The sequence below is a fragment of the Perca fluviatilis genome, chromosome 7 (assembly GCF_010015445.1).
Source record: "Perca fluviatilis chromosome 7, GENO_Pfluv_1.0, whole genome shotgun sequence".
Lineage (NCBI taxonomy): Eukaryota > Metazoa > Chordata > Actinopteri > Perciformes > Percidae > Perca > Perca fluviatilis.
Window position 1 is genome coordinate 1,706,938 of NC_053118.1, and position 23,200 is coordinate 1,730,137.

At 40.8% G+C, this 23,200-nt stretch overlaps 2 protein-coding genes across 4 annotated transcripts in view; one reads left to right on the top strand and one right to left on the bottom strand.

The window, feature by feature from the left end:
* The window catches only part of si:dkey-122a22.2, a 37,898-nt gene extending 20,181 nt beyond the window's left edge, over positions 1-17,717 (top strand). For both annotated transcript variants that reach the window (XM_039805933.1, XM_039805934.1), the window contains 4 exons: positions 12,176-12,314; positions 16,964-17,046; positions 17,179-17,275; positions 17,399-17,717. In XM_039805933.1, coding sequence (XP_039661867.1) covers positions 12,176-12,314; positions 16,964-17,046; positions 17,179-17,275; positions 17,399-17,566 — 487 coding nt within the window. In that variant the 3' untranslated portion in view covers positions 17,567-17,717. The remainder of the gene's footprint in view (positions 1-12,175; positions 12,315-16,963; positions 17,047-17,178; positions 17,276-17,398) is intronic.
* Positions 17,718-18,220: 503 nt separating this feature from the next.
* Positions 18,221-23,200, bottom strand: part of zfpm2a (zinc finger protein, FOG family member 2a) — a 136,009-nt gene continuing 131,029 nt past the window's right edge. For both annotated transcript variants that reach the window (XM_039805936.1, XM_039805937.1), the window contains 2 exons: positions 22,608-22,835; positions 18,221-21,847 (listed from right to left, as the gene is read on the bottom strand). In XM_039805936.1, coding sequence (XP_039661870.1) covers positions 19,299-21,847; positions 22,608-22,835 — 2,777 coding nt within the window. In that variant the 3' untranslated portion in view covers positions 18,221-19,298. The remainder of the gene's footprint in view (positions 21,848-22,607; positions 22,836-23,200) is intronic.

The following is a 23,200-nucleotide window of genomic DNA, read 5'->3' on the forward strand; positions in this document are numbered from 1 at the left end:
AGTCTTTATCAACAAAAACTCATTGAAGCCAGCGAGGCTCTTCAACTACTCCGCTCATCGTCAAAACAAACTCCATGCCGGCCGGTGACAGTAAGAAAACAAACGCTAAACAGGAAGTAGCGGGGTTGATGGGAAATATGGTCTTATAGTTGAGATTGACATTAAAAAATATTGTTTAATGTATATTAGCCATTCAGAATACCAAAGACAGTTTTTACATATTAAGTTCATGCAAAATTGAAAAAATAAAATTATTACCTGCAATATAAATGCAAAATTATGAGATTATCTTCATAATTGAACACATTACTTGTTCTCTTGGAGCTATATCAATCAAAATTCCACACAAATCTCTATTTTTTGTTTCTTTCTAGAAAGGCACAGTTGTCTTACAGTCATTACTTTGAATTAAAACCACTATTGATGTATTGGTAGAAAAATATAAGGATAATAAAGACAACATGAGCCTCTCTCCCCATTGATTCCAATGGAAGCAATTCTAAAACTTAACCCTGGTAAGATGGCCGCCAAGTGCTTCCATCCTGGAATGGCAAGTCAGAATTACATGTCATATCTATTGTTCTATATCTATGGTGAGAAGGTTCAAACTAGTAAAACTAAATAATTCTACTGGGCTATAGTTCACGGTTGCCAACTATTTCACTTGGAGCCTTTTGAATCTACACATGAAGAAGCTAAATCTTGTGGCGTTATAAAACAATCTTTAAACAAATGGTTAATATCATTTAAACAAATGGTTAAAATAAAATTTAAAATTGGTAGGGTAACTGAACTAGCCCTGATCGAATTGATATTGAATTGAATCGGGACCTTGTGATTCGCAATCAAATCTATTCAGGAAATCAGTGGCGATACCCAGCCCTACCTGAGATATTTAAACATTTCAATACTCTGATGCTACAGTAGTTGAAGCTATAGTGCGTAGTTTCTGTCTCCCCCATCAGGAATTCTAAGTAATGACAACATTACTGTCAGTGCGTCCACATGATACAAGCCTTCCATGATCGCACCCTCCCCTCCCCCCCATTCACACAGTTGCTAGTAACCAAGGAGGACACAGGATTAAATAAACATGATGGACTCTTCAGAAGAGGTCATTATCTTCACTCGAGTTTCTGCGTGCGAAAGTCGCCAGACGCCACAATCTTCTGAACATAGTCCTGTGGAGCTGATAGTCTTAATTAGCTTTGTAGCAACTCGTTTGGCGATGGCTTGAATGTAACGCACGTTCATTAATATCAAAAAGAACTACACACTGAAGCTTTAATTTATTACTATAAGTAGCATTATGTAATCTCTAAGCATGTCCTTGCTCTCTCGCTCTCCGTCTTCTCTTCCTTCATTGGTAAACAGTAGCAGCCATTGATGACATATCCAGACTCACCCCTTTAGAGCCCATTCACTTTCACCGTGAGCTGTGTTCAATAACCCACTGGAGCACAGCCTGCCCTGAACCCCTCCAGGGATCCTCGGCTGAGATTGACAGCAATCAGCCGGCCATGGGCCGCTGGGTGGATGGAGGCAGGGGAAGAGGGAGCTAGAGCGAGGAATAGGAGAAGAGGGAGACACAGAGAACTAGTTGGGAGGGCAGGACGTAAAATGAAGCCACAGGAAAAGATGCAGCCTGACGGAAGCATGGCACTGGGTTAAAATAATTGATTCTCCAATTAAAATCAATCTTTCTTTGAGTGATCTGATATCGATTCATAGAATCTAGAAATCAGTCTTTTAATATATGCCTTTTCACCATGGATATAAAAGTAAAAAGTACTTTAAACTAAAATTTGGGGGGTCAATTCTTAATGTAAACATTAACCTGGTGCATAATAAAAAATATTTGAGGGTTTCTTCTTGCTTGTACAATTTACAGCATAAGTTCTCTGATAATCTCTTTAATATCCAAGTAAAATTGGTGTTGTTACTGTCATTTCTAATTGATATCTAATCTAAAATGTAATCGAACCTCGTGGATCTGAATTTAATCGATTCGGGAAATCATAGGCAATACCCATTTCTATTGACTTTACCTGATTAAAAATGGGAAGAAAACTTGTAAATCTTTCAAGTGGTTCATCCCTGCTTTGTACACAAATTCATACCATATGTAGTAGCAATACACCATATACTATGTACTGTGTACATACTGTATAGGTTCCATACCGTATGCTCCAACAGTGTGTGATTCTTATGCTTCACAGCGGGGCATGTAATGGCTCCCCATGTGTCGGCCTTCCCACTCAGTCCTCTCCTGACTCAGCTGCTCCCTCCCCCCCCCCGTCCCCCCACCTTCCTCAGATCCTCCCCCCTCATCCCTAGACTCCCAGGCAAGCCTGGAATGCCAATTAATTGTAATTAGAACCACTGTAAGCATAACTATTGCTGTTACGCTCCACTAATGAATCCGGGCTGCTGTGTATTTACCCCAGTGTAATCTATGGTATTGATACAGGGCTGAGAGCAGACAGGGGGATGCTGGGATGAGCTCGACGTCGGTTGTGGTGCGAGAATGACACCTTGTGGTCATTCTGGGTATTCCACCTTTTATATTTTAGTTGCCTGGCATTTGGGCGGTTTAGAAGTTCTGCCTATTCCTTATTTAAAATGACTTAAAACACGTTGAGTTTACAGTTACAACTATACACACAGAATGGTTGGTCTCCATTTAACAGTATGTAGTAGTAGTAGTAGAAGTAAAGTAGCCTGGTTCCAGACCTCTGAATTACCACTTCTCAGATTCGTTCAGCGATTCAAACAGTGAATGGGATGGATTAAAGTGAAACAAAGTGGCAATTAAGTCTGATTATCAGACTAGTCATCAAGCAGATATGGTACTAAAATGGAATGTACAATACTTATGGTAGTTAGAATACATTTATCAACTGGCATTGAACATTCACAAAAGCAGAATCATCATTTATTTAAACAGAAAGTGACCAGAACTTACTTAGTCTATCAAGGAACAGCAATGGTTTATTCTTTTGCTTTGCTTACATTCAAAAAGCTATTTTTCTGCCCCTTGGTGGTATAAAATATGATGCAAGTTTATTAATCCACATGAAGAAATGGGGGTGTTACAAAACTACAAAAATATAGTATAAAAAGCAAACATAAAAGCATACTTTTAAATAATGATGGTATACAAACAAAGCGCAGTTGACAACGTGGATATGTGGTTTAAAAAATTATGCTTTTTCCTCCTTTTTTTTGTAAAAATTTTTTTATTATGCTTGAAATGAGCAAAATGTGATGCCATACAGTAGTTTGTGTCCCAAAGTATTTTATTATATGACTGGTTGTTTGTGAACAGGATGGTTCTTCTTCATACTGCACAATACAGGAGCATGATACTTCATACAATAACTCTGGCATGATTTATACTGTAGGCTAGCAGTTTCAGGCTTGTGTTAATTGGTCGGCTTTGTCTGTTACATAAACGTCAGATGAAAATGTGGAGTTTTATCGGCGTTGCAACAGTGTGTTTTACTGTGTCACAGAGCCTTCATCAAAGTGGAATAGTGAAAACTAGAACAGTGTTGAACAGTGTTTAATTTCTGTAGAGTCTTTTAATCAGACTTGCATTAGGCCAGTGCGGTGAGACAAAGGGAGAACTCGCTTTGACGTGTTATTTGGGCTGCCAATAAATCAATCTCCAATTATCTTTCAGCGCGGTGACCCATTTATTTCACGACGATGCGTGCTCACCACGCAGCACTGGTATATTTCAGTTTGTCCATCATTTCAGGTAGGCTTCATTCTGCTTTCCAACTAAACACCAATAAAGCAGTACCACTGACAAGCCACTAACACGGTGAAAAGCTGTACCACACTGATTACCTTAATGCTTTCCGGTGACAATGCTCCCCCCAGTGATCAAACACAAAACTGCATATGCATTAATGTCACCAACGTGGTATTTAAAGGTCCCATGGCATGAAAATTTCACTTTATGAGGTTTTTTAACATGAATATGTGTTCCCCCAGCCTGCCTATGGTCCCCCAGTGGCTAGAAATGGTGATAGGTGTAAACCGAGCCCTGGGTATCCTGCTCTGCCTTTGAGAAAATGAAAGCTCAGATGGACCAATCAGGAATCTTCTCCTTATGAGGTCATAAGGAGCAAGGTTACCTCCCCTTTCTCTGCTTTGCCCGCCCAGAGAATTTGGCCCACCCATGAGAGAGAGACATCATGGCTTTCAAACGAGCAAAGTGGCAGTTGGTCAAGGCCACACCCCCACCCTCCACCTTGCCCCCCCCTCTCTCCTCCTCAATAGCTACAGACACAGAAATGGTACGTCTTAAGGAAAGCTCATTGTGGGACTGGCTCTAGTGGCTGTAATTCTGCACCAAGGCTGAATTTCGGGAAAGAGACTTCAGATACAGTATTAGGGGACCACTAAGGTCTATATTAAAGAGACTTCAGATACAGTATTAGGGGACCACTAAGGCCTATATAAAAGAGACTTCAGATACAGTATTTAGGGGACCACTAAGGTCTATATAAAAGAGACTTCAGATACAGTATTTAGGGGACCACTACGCCAGACAATAAAAGAGACTTCAGATACAGTATTAGGGGACCACTAAGGTCTATATAAAAGAGACTTCAGATACAGTATTAGGGGACCACTAAGGTCTATATAAAAGAGACTTCAGATACAGTATTAGGGGACCACTAAGGCCTATATAAAAGAGACTTCAGATACAGTATTAGGGGACCACTAAGGTCTATATAAAAGAGACTTCAGATACAGTATTAGGGGACCACTAAGGTCTATATAAAAGACTTCAGATACAGTATTAGGGGACCACTAAGGTCTATATAAAAGAGACTTCAGATACAGTATTAGGGGACCACTAAGGTCTTTTTAAAATGTTTGTCAGTGTAGAAAATACTGTATATGAGCTGCAGGCTCTTCTGTTAATGTAGCAATACTAAAAGTCAATGTACAAAAACAATATTAGAATCTGTATTAGTCCCACTTTTGCCATTGTTGTCTGTCCCACGACTGCACTGCACTTGGCCCCCTCGCATACCAAGCAGTGAAGAAAAATGGTCCCAGTGTTGCCTGTGTTCCTGAAAAAAGGAAGCCAGTTCCTGTGGTTTATCTTCCGTACACCTACCTCGTTTGGTCCGTTTAAAACAAACCCTGGAGCGTTTGGTCCGATAGTCCGGTTCATTTGGGGTGGTGTACAAGCTCACCTGAACTCTGGTGCTTAAAAATGGGGGTCTCGGTTTGCTTCCAAGTGAACTAGAGTTGGTTCGCTTTAGGTGAGAACTCGACCTGACCAAAATACAGGAAGCGAACAAAAACTGAGCATTTACTAGCCTGCAATTTCAACCTTGCACACAATTTCTTGTTCTAACCATACATCGCTGGTCGTCTGTGTTCCATCATCATCATCATCATCATCATCATCATCATCATCATCATCATCATCATCATCATCATCTGTCTCTCCTTCACTTGCTGTCTGTCAGCTGCTCATTGTCCGCCTTCTTCTAAAATATTAGAATCACTAAAGCAGAACCAGAAAACCCGAGAAGTTATAAATGTGTTGTTGCTCCATTATTCCTGAGACCAGAAGTGTCGGCGAGTTTCGGATATTCTGTCCAATAAACTAGTAACCGTTTCTACCGCGTGACGCGTGTTTATAGGGTTTGGTGAGTTTGACAAAGTGCCGTGTGAATGCAAACCGAACCAAATGGAAAATGCAACAATGTTGCAGCTTCACCCCCGAATCGCAGTCCACCGAACTATAGGTGCAAAAGCGCCCTAAGACAAATCAGCTCCACTACAGCACATGCTATTAGAAATTAAAAGCTGTGTGTTAAGGGTAGATGTCGATGAGTAGTCGTGAGCAGGTGTAAACACCTGAGTCAGAGATGAAGTTGACAAGATGGGATATTTATTGTTTACCCCAATTAAGGCCACAGAGGCAAGAATAATTAAAAAATTAAGGAAAGCAGAAAAATATATACTTTCAAGAAAATAAAAGTAAATTGACTTGAGAGTCAAAACAATCAAATAATACAAACCTACAACTGTTTCCTAATTGACCTTAAATCAAGTCACTACTCTGAGGACATCCAACAGACTTATGTCCTCCTCCCTCAGGTTTTCCTCAAGCTCTCTGTCTCCTGAACAAATACAACCGCTAGGCTATATAGCCTGAAGCCCGCCACTCAAATTGGAACATACCAATGTGACCGTACAAAGCAGGGGTGGCTTAGGTGAGCAGACAGTAAAGGCTCCATACAGCCAAAATTAATATATCTCTATCAAGCTAGAAATTTAACAAATAATATTTATATGATTCACCCAAACAATTCACAAAGCCACAAGACACTTTGACGGCTAATAAAATAATTACTTCAAAATTACGGTTCACTTCCTGTTACCCCGGAAGTCCTAGCCTCATTTAAACCTGAGGATTGCGGCAAACTTTCCTTTATACAAACAAAGAGAGCACATGCTGGTAAGACAAAGATCATGTTACCCTCTATTAGCTTTTAAACTCAATAAACAGACACTAGTTAACAAAGACATAAATGTTGCGTGATTATTATAACTGGTCATGTTTGTGAAATAAACGGTATGGTTTTAAACAATAGAGAATGCTGTATTGATGGATGTAGCTATAGCATATAAATCACCGCAGTATTGGATGTTAAATATATGCACAAGAAATCTACAGGATTACTGTGAATTTGATGAATGGCTAGTTTAACAGATGATTTGACAACAGTGTGTGGTAATTAACAGAACATATTAACACGCTAAACAAACATATACATTAGGCCATTGCGGTGAGAAAAAGGATATTGAAAAGAGCAAGATACCGGCTTTTTGAAGCGTGAAGGCTGCCGTGGCTGTAATTTGTACTTTGAACTGCGTGGTCCGAGAGAGTTGATTGCGATATATGATCTCAACACTAGATGGGAGAAATTCCCACACATTGGACCTTTTAAACATATGAAGCGAGCCACATGACGTACTGTTAAGAAAGGCTCTGTTCAAAGCTGGATTTGTAATTACTAGCATAGTTACAGGTTACTCCTTTCTCACTTTGACTTTGACTTTATACAGTGACTGTCACATTGAGGTGTTTTGCTGTAGTTTAGTTTAGTTGACATTAAATTAAGAAGGATACAAATCACACACAAATACTAAAACTTCAATAACTTACAAGACTTATTTCCTTTTCTAGTCCTTTATTTACAAAATAGTGAGTTATCCTCCGTTATGCTTTCCATGCGGCCGACTGGTCCGGGACAAGTCATGTGACTACACATGTGGTAGAATATTTCTAAGGAGAAAGTAGGCCTATCAACAGGATTAAATTATCGAAATGATCGATTATTGGTTTAAAGAAATGCTAATAAACCAGAGCACGTTTTACTCCTATCCCAGAATGCTGTGTGGACTAGCCAGACCCTCCTCTGCAGCACTGTGGAGGAAGGTCTGGCAAAGCGACACTATGCTCCATGTAATGTTGGGAATTAATGTTTTGTCTGTGTCGAACCACAAGACATTTTTTTTTTTTTGTCAGATCAGTATTCTTTAAAATATGGCCAAATTGGCTATGTAAGAGTTAGAGGCCTCACCATGTACCAGTCCACGTCCATATGCCCTCCTTTTTTCTGGTAGTCTCTTCAGTCTTTGCAGTAACCCGTTTAAAAAAAAATATAAAGTCCCTTCGGCGTAATAGTTAGTTGAGCCTCATGTAATAGTCTGTGTTTAAATGTTCCTTGTTCCTTGTAATAGTTGGCAGAAGCTGGTGTAATAGTTGGTGTTTTGTGTGTGAGCAGGCTCTCAGGTAACAGAGGCCCTGCATATGAAATGAGATGGTAATGAGGAGGAGGAGGAGGAGGGGGGAGCCTTATCACTACAGGACCAAATTCCGACAGTGAATTGCGCAGTTGTAACAAAAGTAACAGAGCGTCCATTCAGCCTGCACTAATCCAGATGGGAAAGTCAAACAGCAGAAAGTCCACGGCACAAACTCATTTCATCACTTTATTAATTTAGATATTGCCTCCTCGCTCCTGTGGGGAGGAAAAAAAAAAAAAGAGCCCCTCTGAAATGACCAACATCGGTGAGGCGTTTTGCTCTACATGGTTCCCCCACTTCGTCTCCTCCCGTTATCTGTTTAATTCATCCCGCCAATCTTGGCTGTCTTTACCCACTAAATTTCCCTTTGACACGCATGCCTTGCTTCGCATAATCCTCACTCCGGGGCAGAATTAAAAATGGAAAAAAGAGGAGGGAATAGGACAGGTGGCTGGAGAATCCTTGAAATAATGTTCAATGCCAGACCCAGGAATGATTTGACCAGATTCGAACTAGGGGGCTGATAGCAAAATAGTTTTTTTTATTTATTTTTTTTATCCCTTTTTATTTTTGGTATCGAGGGGTAGGAAGAGGATGACAGGTGGAAAATGTGCAGAGACTGAGAAGTCCCTTAAGAGCCAGGTCGAAGAGTCAGTTCTAAATTGTGGTGCCAGAATGACTTCGGGGGGAAAACTGTGGCAAGGAAGATGAAAATGTCAAAATGTCACTCTGCGGAGGTCTGATTTGAAAAGTTTTCTCTGTCTACCGAAGACTGAAAATGAGAACAGTCGACTTGTTTCTGTGCCCCCTTTCTGCGTTTATCTATTATTGACCCGTAGGGACTGAATATGGCTGATATGTTTCTTTACACAGCCATTTGTAGCAGTTGAACAACCATTCTCTGCTGTTCATATCAGCATTATCTGACCAGTCAGTGCTGACTTGCTTTGCCGGAGCAGAGCTTGATATTTCAAGCTACAGTTCTAGGTAGCAACATGTCATATCAACATCAGGTGAAATGGGTTATTTTACAACTGAAGTGCATGTTTATGATGTAAGTTTGATATGATCCGTATAATGGCAGTGAAGCAGCGCTGCAATCTGCCAGTTAAAATGCAACATACTGCACTACTGGCTTGTGCTGTGACGAGATACTGTTACAACTCAAGTAGGGGTGGGGAAAAAATAAATGTCAGACTGACTGACTGACATGTGATGTGCATTCTTCTTAGAAAACAATTTGTTTTTTAGAATCGCAATAAATGAAAACCGCAATACAAATCGAATCGGCACCTGTGAAAGAATTTAATCAGGACAAAAGCATATCGTCCCAGCCCTAGACTCAATGAGTAAGTTTTTGTTCTATAGTGAATAGTCAATTGAATGAAAAATGCATCAATCGATTATGAGATCGTTATGAGAGCTAATCAGCACATATCTGAGTTCATCAACGAGAGAGAGAGAGAGAGAGAGAGAGAGAGAGAGAGAGAGAGAGAGAGAGAGAGAGAGAGAGAGAGAGAGAGAGAGAGAGAGAGATTGATTGTCTCGTGTCGTATGATCATTAACTAATTTAACATTTCAGCAGAGGTGTTCATTTCCGTACAGGTTTAGTGGCTTGACGGTTAACGGTGAAGTATGGATTTGATTCGCGGGGGTATTTTGACGATGGTATCGTTATTAGTGTTGTCAGTTAGCAGTAGACTTAATTAACCCCTAGGTTCACTTTGCGTCGGAATTGTCCTTTAAGATAACTGTCTATTTCATATGATTCACATGTGAAGAGCCATCTCAGTCTTAATCGCTGTTCACAATAAAATGGACAGTAGAAAACAAAATGGAACTAATTTTCTCATAATTTAAACAATACATTGGCCATATCGGCTTCTGTTCTTTTATATTAACTTATCGTCCAGTTTCAATGGTCAAAGGTAAAAGGTAAAATAAGTAATTTGTTGGTTTGCTGTAGTAGTGTTGATAAGGTGATTCATAGTTATTCATCAGGTATTGAAATGTACTGTGGGATTGAATATAGCAGAGAGAAAGTGATAGGACAAAGGGGCACGGAGCAAAGTGTGGCCCAGATCAGGAGACTAAGACAGGGACGAGTGTTCCCCGGTGCAGGGGGGCTGATCTACAGCATGTTGGCTGCGTGTAGGGGCAGGCTGCGCAGCGCGGCGATGGTGGCAGCAGGCGCACGCCACTATTGATTGGGCTCCACAGGCTGAGACCAGCCAATTCAGAGCACCAGTGAGCCGAGACCGATTGGGCCTCCTGAGTTACAAAATCCCACAACTCTTCTTCTCCTCTCATCTGCCAGGAAAAGGAGTATTTCTCATTCCCCAGGCAAATGTTTTTGAAGAGAAAGTTTGAGATTTTAGGGTTGAAAAAGACGGTAGGAATTGTATGACTTTGCTTGAGTCACTGTTATTGAAGTCTATATCTACGACTGTTCATTTACTGGAAAGTTCCGGTGCCACCGGATGTCCTTGACTTTCTGCTTTCTTTGAGTTAACTTTAAACTCCAGTGGGATCGAGCAACATTAACCGAAACCTCAGAGCAACGTTACACGCTGAAAATGGCAAGTTTTAAAGATGATTTGGATGGTGCAACAAGGCAGGCCTGCTTGGTTCTTTCAGGGAATGATTGTAAAGATTTACAAAGAATATGTTTACGGCATTTCCTCTCTAACTGGGACAATTTGGTCCCTGTTGGCAGGGATTAGCTATGGACAAAATACACACGGTGATACACTGGTAAGAGTAAATCACGTTTAACCATGTGTCCAGCTAATTTAAACAGTTCACATTACTGTATTTATCAACAGTTAACTTTTGCGGGATGCAAATGTTCCACCAAAACAAGTTATTTCGCGAGACTATTTAGCAGAGCCAGTGTCGCTGCGTCCAGAGCTTAGCACCGCCCAAGACGATTGTGATTGGCTTAAAGAAATGCCAATAAGCCAGCGCATGTTTTTCTCCCATCAAGGAATGTTGTGTGGAAAGGCCAGACCTTCTTCGGCAGCGCTGTGGAGAGTGTGTGTTTTTATTGTGATCAGAGATTTTATGTTTAAAGATCCAAGTACTTAAAATAGTATTGGGAAAACCTATGAGAGACTTACTGATCAAATGACTAGTGTTATTTGCAATGCGTCGCTGGAAGTGATGAACGTTTGCAGTCTCCCTCAGCTCTTTGGCGCCTTTCAGCATCTTTTACTTTTAGCATGGTGATTGATTTGGATTTACTGCCCACAAAGTCTCTTTTCATCTTGTTTCCAGTGAAAGAGCTCTGGTAAACTGACTTAACTGTACTCTGCCACAAACAAACATACAGTAGCTATTTACCAGCAGGTGAACATAGTGAAGCATTTAGCAAGCTGAAGATCTAAATGGTGAACACAGAAAAGAGCTAATAGCACAGTTGGTAAAACACAAACTGGACTCCAAATGAATACTTACTTATTAATGGTTACACCATGTCTGCTATATGTGTAAATAGGCAATCATTTGCTAACACATCAAATAGAACCAGTGTTTCCCCTACCATTGTTTTGGGCCGGCCTCCCAAAAAAAACTGGCAAAAACAATCCCAGAGGGAAAGCTCTCCATCTTGCCTGTGACTCACACAATCCTACGCCGTGTGTGGGCAGCAGGTGTAGCCAGTTAAAACATACATTCCGCGGCATATACGCTCTACTAACGGTCCGCATACGTTACGTGTTAAATGTAGGCCAAGTCGCGCAACCTTGCCCCTATTTTTACCATCACCATCCCACCTGGAAAAAATCCTAGGGGAAACGACACATTTTATAATGCTATATTTAGCTTCTTCTGTTCAACTGATGCAGGTTTAAAGGTCCCATGTTGCAAAAATCTTTATTTATATACCGTATATTTCTTGATTATAAAGCAGGACGAGGTGCTATGTCTGTAAATACTGTGAAAGTATCAAACGCTCAATCCGCAGAGAAATGCAAACAGCATGTATTCAGAAAAGGTGCCTTTAAACAAGCCGTCAGGGCTTTCGCACGGTTGTGATGTCACAACTGGGCTTTTTTGGAAGGGGGGCTTAAAGAGACAGGCGCTAAAACGGAGCGTTTCAGAAAGAGGGTGAATACAGGTATATTCAGACAGACAGTATGAGAAAATGAATGTGTTTTGCGAACATTAAAGCATGTAAACAGTTTCTAGTAGAAACAAAAATACAAATACGTACCTGAAAATGAGCATAATATGGGACCTTTTTATATATATATATATATATAAAGTATGGTTACACTTGTTAGACCTTAAGGCTTTGCGTGTGTGTGTGTGTGTGTGTTTTCAGGTATGGTAAGCTGTTGCCCTCGCTCCAAACCAGGCAGTTTTCAGCGGCTACAGGGCTGAGCCGCATGCTGATCATCCTCGGGGTGATTGAACCGACTATTAAAGGCGAAAATGTCTCAGAGGAGGTCATCCAGCGCCAGGTCAGACACACACACACACACACACACTCTACAATGAAGTATGCCACAAAGGCGGTGACATACATTTGTGTGTTTTTAAAAAGAAAAAGCTGCAGAAAAGTTAGTTTTTTTTTTTTAAGTTTTTAATTAATTAGTTTGAGTCATTTTTATGAAAAAAAGAAAAAAAAATCTCTGATTCCAGCTTCTTAAATGTGAATATTTTCTAGTTTCTTCACTCCTCTGTGACAGTTAACTGAATATCTTTGACAAAACAAGACATTTTAACCTACAATGAAAATAATCATTAGTTGCAGCACTAATTTAATTCTGCTCAGACAATTTCTGGGCTTTCGTTAATGTAATTTAGGATATAAAGGAAACAGTGATATGTCTCAGGCATTTGAAACAAACTCCTCCCATCTTTGCTACACAGCCACAGGATGGTGCTAGTGCGAGAATAATCACGTCCCCTCCTCAGCAGAGATATGAGTGGTTGATGATTGTAGAGGCGTTTGCCTCTGTATCGTCAGAGACTTTGAATTTGGCATGATATGATGCCAGGCGTCATTTTAAAACAAATGAAAATTGAACCTGTTCCTGGAGCTGACATGACGCTGCAATTGCACTGTATATTCTGACGCCTGCTATATTGTAAAGTCAGCCTTTTGACAGGTCATACAGTCAGTGAGGGAAAAAGGCTGTTAATATGAGCTGTGCATTGCAGACGAAGATTTTTTATTTTTATTTTGCACTTGTCCATACTCGTGTGATCTGCCTGTCATGAAGTCCTGTAGTCATTTTTTTCTTTACTTGCTATGGAAAACATCTTGGGCAGAGAGGAGTAGTAATGGATTCTGGTGATGAACAACAACCAATATCTTTGGTAACATGGGACGATGCTCTGTATAGAGTGACACCTTATTATAGCAGGGAAACAAACGCATGTTGGGTGCATTAGGGACATAGTGAAAGAGAGATTATTGCAGGAAATCTAATTCAGTAGCTGTTTGTTGCATTTAGTTTGGTTTAGTGTGTTTCGGTCATTTGTAACGTACAACATTCGATACGCTGGTAATATTCGATAAATAAACACAACATTAATGCTCGATGGTGTTTTAAGCCCCCAACGTCTCCTTCCAGGCAGCGCTGCGACCGTTGACTTCAAGACACCTAACCCTAACCATAACCATAACCATTGCCTAATTCTAGTGCCTTCCAGGCAGCGCTGCCTGGAAGACGACGTTGGGGGCTTAAAACACCGATAAACAACATGAATGCTTTTTCTTGCAATAGAATAAACAAAAACTAAATCAGAACAGAAGGATATACAAGAAAGTAAACAGAAGAAGCCTAAGCTTATTACACCTACCCTTATTACATTAATCACTACTATTCATACAAAGTAATCAAAGAAAGTAACAGAAACTAATACATTAGGCTATATAGACCTGTTCTACCCACATTTTATGTACCCTCTGGTTTGTTTGTTGCTTATACCTCAATATTTTAATTAAATCTATTAAATGTGTTACACATGTCATTACACATTTAAACTAGAGCTGGGCAGTATATCGATATATATATATATCGACATCGATACATGAGGTCAGATATCGTCTTAAATTTTTGGATATCGTGATATGACACATGTTGTCTTTTCCTGGTTTTAAAGGTTGCATTACAGTAAAGTGATGCACTTTTCTGAACCTACCAGACTGTTGTAGCTGTGTTATTATTTGCCTTTACCCACTGAGTCCTTGTATCCACATTATTGGTGATTATTTCTCAAAACTCTCATTGTGTTAATATTTTGTGAAAGCGCCAATAGTCAAACCCACTCTGTCCTTCTTCAAATAGATTTGTTGTTGTGTTCTGTGAACACATAATGACATCTCTGACGTTCATGGAGCACTACATGTTAACTGCAGCTGTGTGTGTGTGTGTGTGTGTGTGTGTGTGTGTGTGTGTGTGTGTGTGTGTGTGTGTGTGTGTGTGTGTGTGTGTGTGTGTGTGTGTGTGTGTGTGTGTGATGTGTGTGTGGCGGCGGCGGCGGCGGCAGCACCTGCCTCGGGATGAATGCAAACGTTTCGTTTCGCCTTGTTCTCACTGCCAGCCACCCACCATTCGATGGCGGCAGTGATGAGGGACCTATAGTATTTCAGCTTTTCAAGTATCACAGTTGTTGCCAAGGAGATAAGGACATCATTGTGCATGAATTCTCCAAGGACAGGGGAAAGTTTTTTTTTTTTAGACAAGGCTAGCGAAGGTTATAACATGCACGCACACACACTCACACGCTCACAGGACTCAATAGAGGATGCAGTCCGTTTCTCAAGGGCTTGTTTTGTAACCACTGCTTAATTGAACTGGGGCCGAATTATTTGCTGCCACATTACCATCACCCAAGCTTCCTTACTAGAGTTACTAAACAAATCTTTCATTTAAAAAAACAACAACAACTAATTGGGGGTGTATGAGAAACTCTGGGAACCATTTGATCAATTTATTTTAAAAAAAGAAATGAAAACAGAGGGGAAGCTTCTGCAGAGGGAAAATGTAGGACAGGATACCTACATTCAAATAAGTGGTGAACCCCAGAAGGGGAAAGGACTGAGGCATGTCTTGGAATTTGATAGCAAAAGGTGCAAATCGTATTTGTTTTTGTATTTACGTATGTGTCTCATGGCTTTGCTAGGGGTACCATTGTTCTGTGCATGTGATACTGTCATATAGTATCATATAGTATTGGCTCATGTAGTGCAACAGATGTTGGGAGAGAGGTTAAAAGTTGTAATGTACTATTTTTGAGTGCAATGCAATAAATAATCATTAAAAAATGTTAAAAAACAACAACAAATCTTTCATTGGGATTATTCAAATAACTATCCATGGATTGCTCTGAATTTGTTCTTCATTATGTATCCAGAAATCCATTGCCTTTGAATGTGTGATAAATAATCAACATTAATGTGTATATAATAACTAAGTGGGTAAAGGTAAATAATAGAAAAGCTAGAAAAGTCTGGTAAGTTCAAAAAATTAAATCACTTATACTGTAGTTGCAAAAATACAAAATACAAATTACAACATGTTTAGGAACAGTTCCACCCATCACATATCACAGATCATTTGTATTTGTGCTGGCATTTTTATGTCTACCTAGGGCTGGGCAATATATCAATATTATATTGATATTGTGAGACTGAATATCGTCTTATCAAAGGCTACATCTTTAAAACCAGGGACAGATAACACTTATGTCATATCACAATATTACGATATACAAAATCTAAGATGATATCCAGTCTTATGTCACAATATTGATATAATATCGATATATTGCCCAGCCCTAGAATGAATAGTGTTATTAAGTACACTTAACCTGCTTTTCCTGATAATGTGTGCCCCCCCCCTCCCATTTTTTTAAAAGAAAAAAAAAAGGAGATGATAACACACTTCCCCAACAAAGTTTTTTTTTTTTTTTTTTTTTTTATAAATACATGAAAGCATTGTATGTTCAATTTGTTCAGTTTATATCTGATATAATGTGTTTAACGCATGTGTGCAGTACTATGTACAGATGGGCGATCTGGCCCTAAAATTATATCACAATCACAATCTCAATCTTTTTTCAGAATTTTGAAATGCCCTGTAGACTATAGCTAGACTTGAAATAGTCTATGAAGTTATCCATTTGCACCATTTTAAACACTAAATTGCATTAAAGATGCTACACTGGTTTCAAAATGGTGATTAAAACCTGAGATTCTTCTGAAGTTGTAAACAGAAGCCAAAACATTTTCAAGTTCTCACAACTCAAATAGAAAAAGTAGCAAAACACAAAACAATACTTACACATATGTTATTAAACCCTAGGTTCATTTTGCGCTGGAATTGTCCTTTACGCAGGTTGAATAAGTCTTTTGTATAACCTCCAGAAGAGCCCACCGTTGCTCGACAAAGTTTACAGATAACTTTGGCTTGGAAAATATCTAACACTGCCTATCAAAACCATTCCCATACAACTGGCGTTGAGTTATTTTTGCCAGAAGCTCCTCATCTATACCTATCTAGCTACAACTCTAGTTGCATTGTTTACAATATGTCACCAAAGGAAGAGCCACGGGAAGTAATTCGACCAATCAGCATAGCCATCCAGTTGGCTACATCACTCTATTGGTTTGTTCATGTAGCGCAGATGCCCTAGTCAAGTAGTTCTTAAACCTTTTTTAATAATTTACCCCCTTTGAGATGTTTTTTTTTTTTTTTTTTAAATCTTAGTACCCCTGTGACGTGCACAAAACATTTTTGGTAGAAAGAAAAGCTATATAAATAAACGCTTAACCCCATTTAAGAAACACTGCCTTAGTCAATGAGGTTATGTAAAGTTTGGAAAAAGAAGTAACAGGACATTAAATAGCCCAATCTCTCTAATTTGCCTACAAAATAGGTTGTGGAAAATGATAATATACCTTGATTAAAAAAAATACAAGTAGATAGTGGATGCCTTCAAGATTGATCACAATCTAATATTTTCAGATCGCCTCGTGTGTATTGGCTTGCTCTCCTTTTGCTTTCTCTTGCCTCTGAAGGTAATGTAAGTAGTGTCTTGTAAACCTAAATAAATAATATATTCATTTTAGACTTCTCTATCTCTCTGTCCCTTATAGAAATACCTACTAAGTAACCCTGCCCACCAGAGCAGTGCTGTGGATGAGCATTACTTTTTGAATGAAAGTGCAGCTCAAGTAAGGTATGTTAACGCTTTTTGTCATTTTTTTTTTTCTGGATGGGTTTGCGATTTGCATGTTTAATGTGGAATTAAAGATGAACATTGAAATATAAAACATTAACATTGAAATGTTTTCCGTTGTCGTTTTCAAAGGGACATCACACAGTTTAAGCCGCTCTCCAGCCGGACGTCGGTGAGTGTGATCACTGGGGATTCCTTTGACCAGCAAATACCAGAACATCTAAACCAGGTGAGGGGCTTCTCTGTAGCTGCACACCTCCGTGATACATTATTAACTCTTATACAGTGACAGGACAATACTGTACCAACGGTTGTATAAAATCCATAATAAATCATCTTTTCCCTGCACCAGATGGTAGCTAAGCTTCAAAAGACGTTTCTGGAGGAGTCCTACCCATCAGCCAATCACGTTCACATAAAAGGAGCAGACCGGCGAATGATCTACAACAAGCCATCTGCCATCAGCCAGCACCTGAGGAAGCTAGTCAACCAACGACAAGCCAAACAGCAGAGCGAGTGACCCTCGGCCAACGTGTAACAGTACCCCAGACATGGACAGGGTAATCACTGAATATGTTTTAAATATTCAAGTTATCTTTTTACCTTTCCCTGCAGCAATCTGTGGAGATTGTGTACATGTCTGGTAAAGGTTCATCAAGAAGTCAATTAGTGAACATTTCCTATTCTAACGTTTACTTCAAATTGGTTTTTTTTTTTTTTTTTTTTTTTTTTTTTTTTTTTTGTTTTAAGCATACACGCTACTTCAACTCCATCTTTTTTTTTTTACTTTCATTCAGTTCTGTCTTAATATTCTGCCTTGTTATAGCCACAGGGAAAGGTACATTGAGTTCCTCTCTCTCTCTGTTGCGTCAGCTTCAGTCATTTTGTTACTTGCATATAATTGAGTTACATTACAACCCAAAGTAGACCTCTATCTTTTATCTTCTTGTGTCGATTTGATTCATTTTATAATTTGCGATCAGATGAGTCTGACCTGCAAAGCTAATTCTGTATTTTTGTAAATCCATCTTTATGTACTTTTGCGTCAATTTAAACTGTACTGTACTTTTTTTTTTTTGTGGCGAGAATGAACCGTTTTGATGGGTTCACAGTAGTGTGAAAGAAAGACCAGACAGCATTGGTTTATCCTGAGGATTTAAGTTTAATTATGACACCACATCAAAATAAAAATTTCCAACAGATCTGGAATTTAATTCCATCCATATACATGCATAGCAACAACGTTTTAAGAAAACATTTTCTCCCATAATCAGGACATTGGAATGATCATTTTACATCAGTATCCCCACTGACCTCCCACCCATCTTGTTCATCAGCAATAAATGTAATTCTTGTACAACTTCTTTTTTTTCCCTATGGGGTTACAAATAATTATATGCACAGTCCCCATTTCATAATACTGCTATCAGTAATGTTCCCTCATTTACAAAGTATTGCATTGAGCGCAAATTTCAAAAAGGGAGACCAAAGTGTATCATCAAACAGAAATACGAGTACTATACAAGAATGCTGCCATCCTCATGAAAACATCCACATCTGAGTTGAAGAAAAGAGACAGGGACAAACAGCCACATATGTATGCAAAGCCATGTGTATATGCCAACATGTGAGATGCAGGGTTGTGCCTGGTTATCACCCCCAAATGGTGATTTTATTTTTTTTTTTTAAGGCAAACAAGTCATTAGTAGCAATCTGCAAGTGACATTGTGGGCATATACAGAAACTGGTACAGCAAATAAGAATACACAAGTGCCTCAGTAGCTATTTTTGTGTCTAAAATGCATCTCATTTTTGTATTGTCTATTTGTTTCATTGAGCCTACACTACAGTGTAAACAATATGTGTGCTACACAAGAATGACTATACAATAACATTACAAACAACTCTGATATAAATTTCATTTTGAATTTAAATTAAGATCACTACTCCTATTAATACTGATTGTAAAATAAATTAACGTGAAAGTGGCACCAATATTATTCTTGATTCCTTTTTTTCTTTTCATTTTCTTTTTAAACCAATGGTTTTGCATTTTTCAGTCTTAAAACGATGAAAGAAGAAGCTTCTCTTGATTGTCCACAAGCAGCATTTAGCACTGCGTGATGCACTATCCCAGACACAACAGTGTACCAAAACAAAGGAGAAAAAAGGGGTAAAAGTTTTTTTGGGGTGGGGGGGGGGAGGAGGGAGTTGTGGGAGGGAGAACAAGAACATCTCTTATTCTTCTCAACTTATTTTACATGCTCTGCAGCATGTGATGAACAGTAAAACTTCTTATGGGTAATAAAGTTTGACAAGTTGTTGAACTGGATATCACAGAGGCGGCAGTACTTGCCACTTCCAGAGCTGTTCACGCCTTTGTTGGCTGTGGGTGGCGCTTCCTCGTTTGGAGACTTGGAGGAAGGCGACATGTTCTCGTTGGAGTCGCCTTGGTTCTCGGTGGCCCACGTAGGTGAGGGATTGGGAGGCTGGCCGTCTGGCTGGGGCTGATTCTCCTGCTGCGGTGGAGCTGTGCCTGAACGCTCCTCGGGCTTGTGTCCCCCGTTGACGATGACCATGCCCCGGTTTTTGGGCAGTAGGGGAAGGGGCTCTTTGCCAGGGTGGGGGCAGCCATTAGCAGCAGGCTGCTGGGCCTGCTCTCTGCTTGTTCCTGTTTCTCCTCCTGCGCCTCCTCCCCCATTAACGCTCTGCTCCTGTTCACTGGCCTCGCCCTGCATCACTGGTCCCCCGGTCACATAATCGGTTGGCTTTATCCCAAAATACGGCGATATTTGCTCGGGACCTTTCGCCTTCTTTATTGCTCCGGGATAAAGGCAGTGGGGCAGAAACATATTCTTGTTCTCATCTTTTGATGGGATGAGCTGGGGCTCAGCAAAAGGCTTGAGTCCCGGCAGAGTGCCCAGGTGAGGGGGGAACATGCCTCCATTCTGCACCATCACCTTCCCATTGCCATTCTTCTCACATTTGCCTGGGCTCTTATCGTAGGCGTCATCGGGGTTGTTATTGCCTTCACTCTTCACATCTGGGAACATGGTCGGCTCCAGGCTGCCAGTCTCGTTGTGTTGTTGCTGCTGTGGTGGCTGTTGTTGTTGAGCGGCAGCGGCGGCGGCGGCGGCTGTTGCAGGGCAAAAGTTCTGTTTGTGCGCCAGGTAGTTCTCCACTTTGTTAAAACTTATCTTGCACACTGCACATTCGTGATAGTCCAACAGTCTTTTAGGGGAGCTACATGTTTTGTCAGAGGCTGGCGAACACTTTTTGCTGAGATCAATGGGAGCGTCCAGCTCCTGCTGCTCCACTGTACTGCATTTGGGAGCTAGAATAGGTTTAGTGACAGTCAGAGAGGCCTCCAGGTGTTTAGGTACCATACCAGGGAAGATGTCACAGCGTGGGTGGAAGCGGTCTGCTAGGCTCTCTACAGCTTCCTGGGATGTACAAGGGTTCATAGGAGGAACTCCGAGGAAACCTGGCTGACCCATAGGGGGCCTCTGGTGGTCCTGGTCAGGGAGACACATCTCATACATCTTCCTGCGCTTGCGGGCCCTTATGGTTCTCTGCATGGAGGGTACCTTGTTGCTGGACATGCGTTTCATTGGTGGGTCGTGACGGGTGGCACAGTAGTACTGCTTGTGGACCATGTAGGTCTCATGACGACTGAAGGTGATATTGCAAGCCTCGCAGGTTGTCTTGTTTGGGTCGTTGTCACTTTCCACCAAACCCGTACTGGGGCTTTTTCCCTCCATCTGCTTGCCATTCAGCCTCTCCTCAGCCCCAGTTGGGGTAGAGACCTTCTTCACCTGTGCTGCTAGATCCTTATCAGGCCCTTTAGCCCCAGCATTGATCATGTCCAACACATTGGAGCTCAGACAGGCAGACTGCATGAGGTGGTTGTCGCCCTCTGTGGGGTGGCAGCTGGTCAACATGCTAACAGAACTGTGACCACTGTTGGGGCTCACCGCCTCGGGAACCTTATCTGAAAGGGCGGAGAAGTCAGGCGACTTTGCCATGTGTTGCCAGCGGCTGTTACAGTAGTGCTTTTTGTGGACCAAATAGTTGTCCAGGTTGCTGAAGGTGATATTGCATTCGAAACAGGTGGCCCCTTTGGGCATTAGAGGACTGTAGATGACAGGGGGGTAGCTGTTTCCTCCATGGCGCAGCCTCCGGTGAACTAGCTCTGACATTTTAGCCAGAATCTCAGAAGCCTGCGGGACTACTGAAATGTCTTGGGAGAAAGCAAACTGAGACAAGAAGGGGCCCATGGGAAATGTAGGCATGTTATGCTGCACAGGGGAGGAGGCCAGCCGGGGGCTGGAGGGCTCAGACTTGATCCTAGTGTAAGAAAAACTGGCTTTGCTGCCTGGGTGGGCCTCTCCCTTCTGAACAGACAGCATGGGCTTCTTCTCAGCCTTGTCAGCCTCTCCGTCTGTGCTGGTCTCCTTGTTGAGGGCCCCTTTGGGACTTCCCAGCAGAGCATCCTTCCTGTTGGCCAGCTCAGCGCGGGCCTGCTGCTGCTGCTGCTGGAGGCTTTCCTCAGGCCCCCTGGGGGAATGCTCGGTGCCGTCGCCTTCCCTGTGAAGTTTGCTGCCGTGCCCATGTAAGTCCTGATGCTGTAAGAGTTCCCTGTGGCTCTGGAAGCTGATATGGCAGTGATTGCATCTGAAGGCCGCCTGTGACAGGTGAGACATGATGTGATGCTGGAATGTAATAAGAGAATCTGCCGTGTAGTTACAGATTGTGCATTTCAAGCTGGTGCCAGGAGGGAGGCTCTCTTCCATTTTGACACCTGTGAAGGAGATAAAAGGGAGAAATGCTCAGAATCTCGCCTCCCACTTCTCCTTTAGAGTTAACTGTAGAAACCATCAAATGCTCATGCATTATGCCGAGCTTATTCCCATCCACTAGATATGTTTTTTTGCTCAAGGATAAACTGTCAACTATGCTAGCTGACAGCAGGCTATGTATATTTTTGAAAGGAAATGACAGTCATTTTTCCAAACCTGTGTAAAACTCTGTCTCTGTCATTCTTTTTTTCTGTCAACACTTTAGGGCTGCAACTAACGATTATTGTCATTGTCTATTAATCTGTTGATTATTTTATCTCGAGTAATCGATTAGTTGTTTGGTTTATAAAATGACAGAAAGTGGTGAAAAATGTCAATCAGTGTTTTCCAAAGTCCCAAGATGATGTCTTCAAATGTTTTGTTTTATCCACAACTCAAGATATTCAGTTTACTGTCACAGAGGAGAGAAGAAACTAGAAAACAGTCATTTAATTAATTCATTTAATTTTCATTTTATACATTTAATAGGCTGGAATCAGAGAATATTTACTTATTTTCATAAAAAAATGACTCCAAGCGATTCAACGCTTTTCAAATATTTGCCGATTAATTAAAAAGTTGACAGCTTTATCGATTAATCGATAAATCAGGCCCCCCCCTTTTTTTTATTAATTGAAAGCCATCTTCGAGAAACATGTTAATCTGTTGTGTTAAAATTCTAGTTTCTGCACAATCTCTCTGATCCATGACATTGTCACTCACCACTGTGTGAGGTGCTTAAATGCATTTCCAGGGCCCTGGCTCCAGAGAAGCTCTTGTTGCATTGTGGGAAGGGGCACATACTGGGGGTCTGATGGGGGCCGCTGTCATTTTCCTCCAAGACCGTCTCTGGCTCCCTCTGTCGCCCGCTGCAGTAGTACATCAGATGGGCCTGCAGGTTCCTCTCGCTCCGAAACCAGATTCCACATGCCTTGCAGGGGAAGATGTCCTCTGGAGGGACAAGAGAGGGGACAAAGGGGACATGATATCAGGATATATACAGTACTTTTATATTTATGCATAAGTCTAAAAAGATAAAGAACGTGCACACTTGCGTACACACTAGGGTTGTATACTGATATCACACAGTCTGCCACAATACGATTTTGATTTGATTCAATTCAGCGGTCTGCGACCGATACGAGACGATACATAAGCCCGTTTTACACAATCGGTTACATTTATACATATTTACAAAAGGCAACTAAAGTATGATTAGTCAATTTCATTACTGAGCTCTTCCAGACATTTAAATTAAAAGCAAACTACTCTTTTTTATTAATTTCTTTTATATATAAACAGAATAAATATAATGG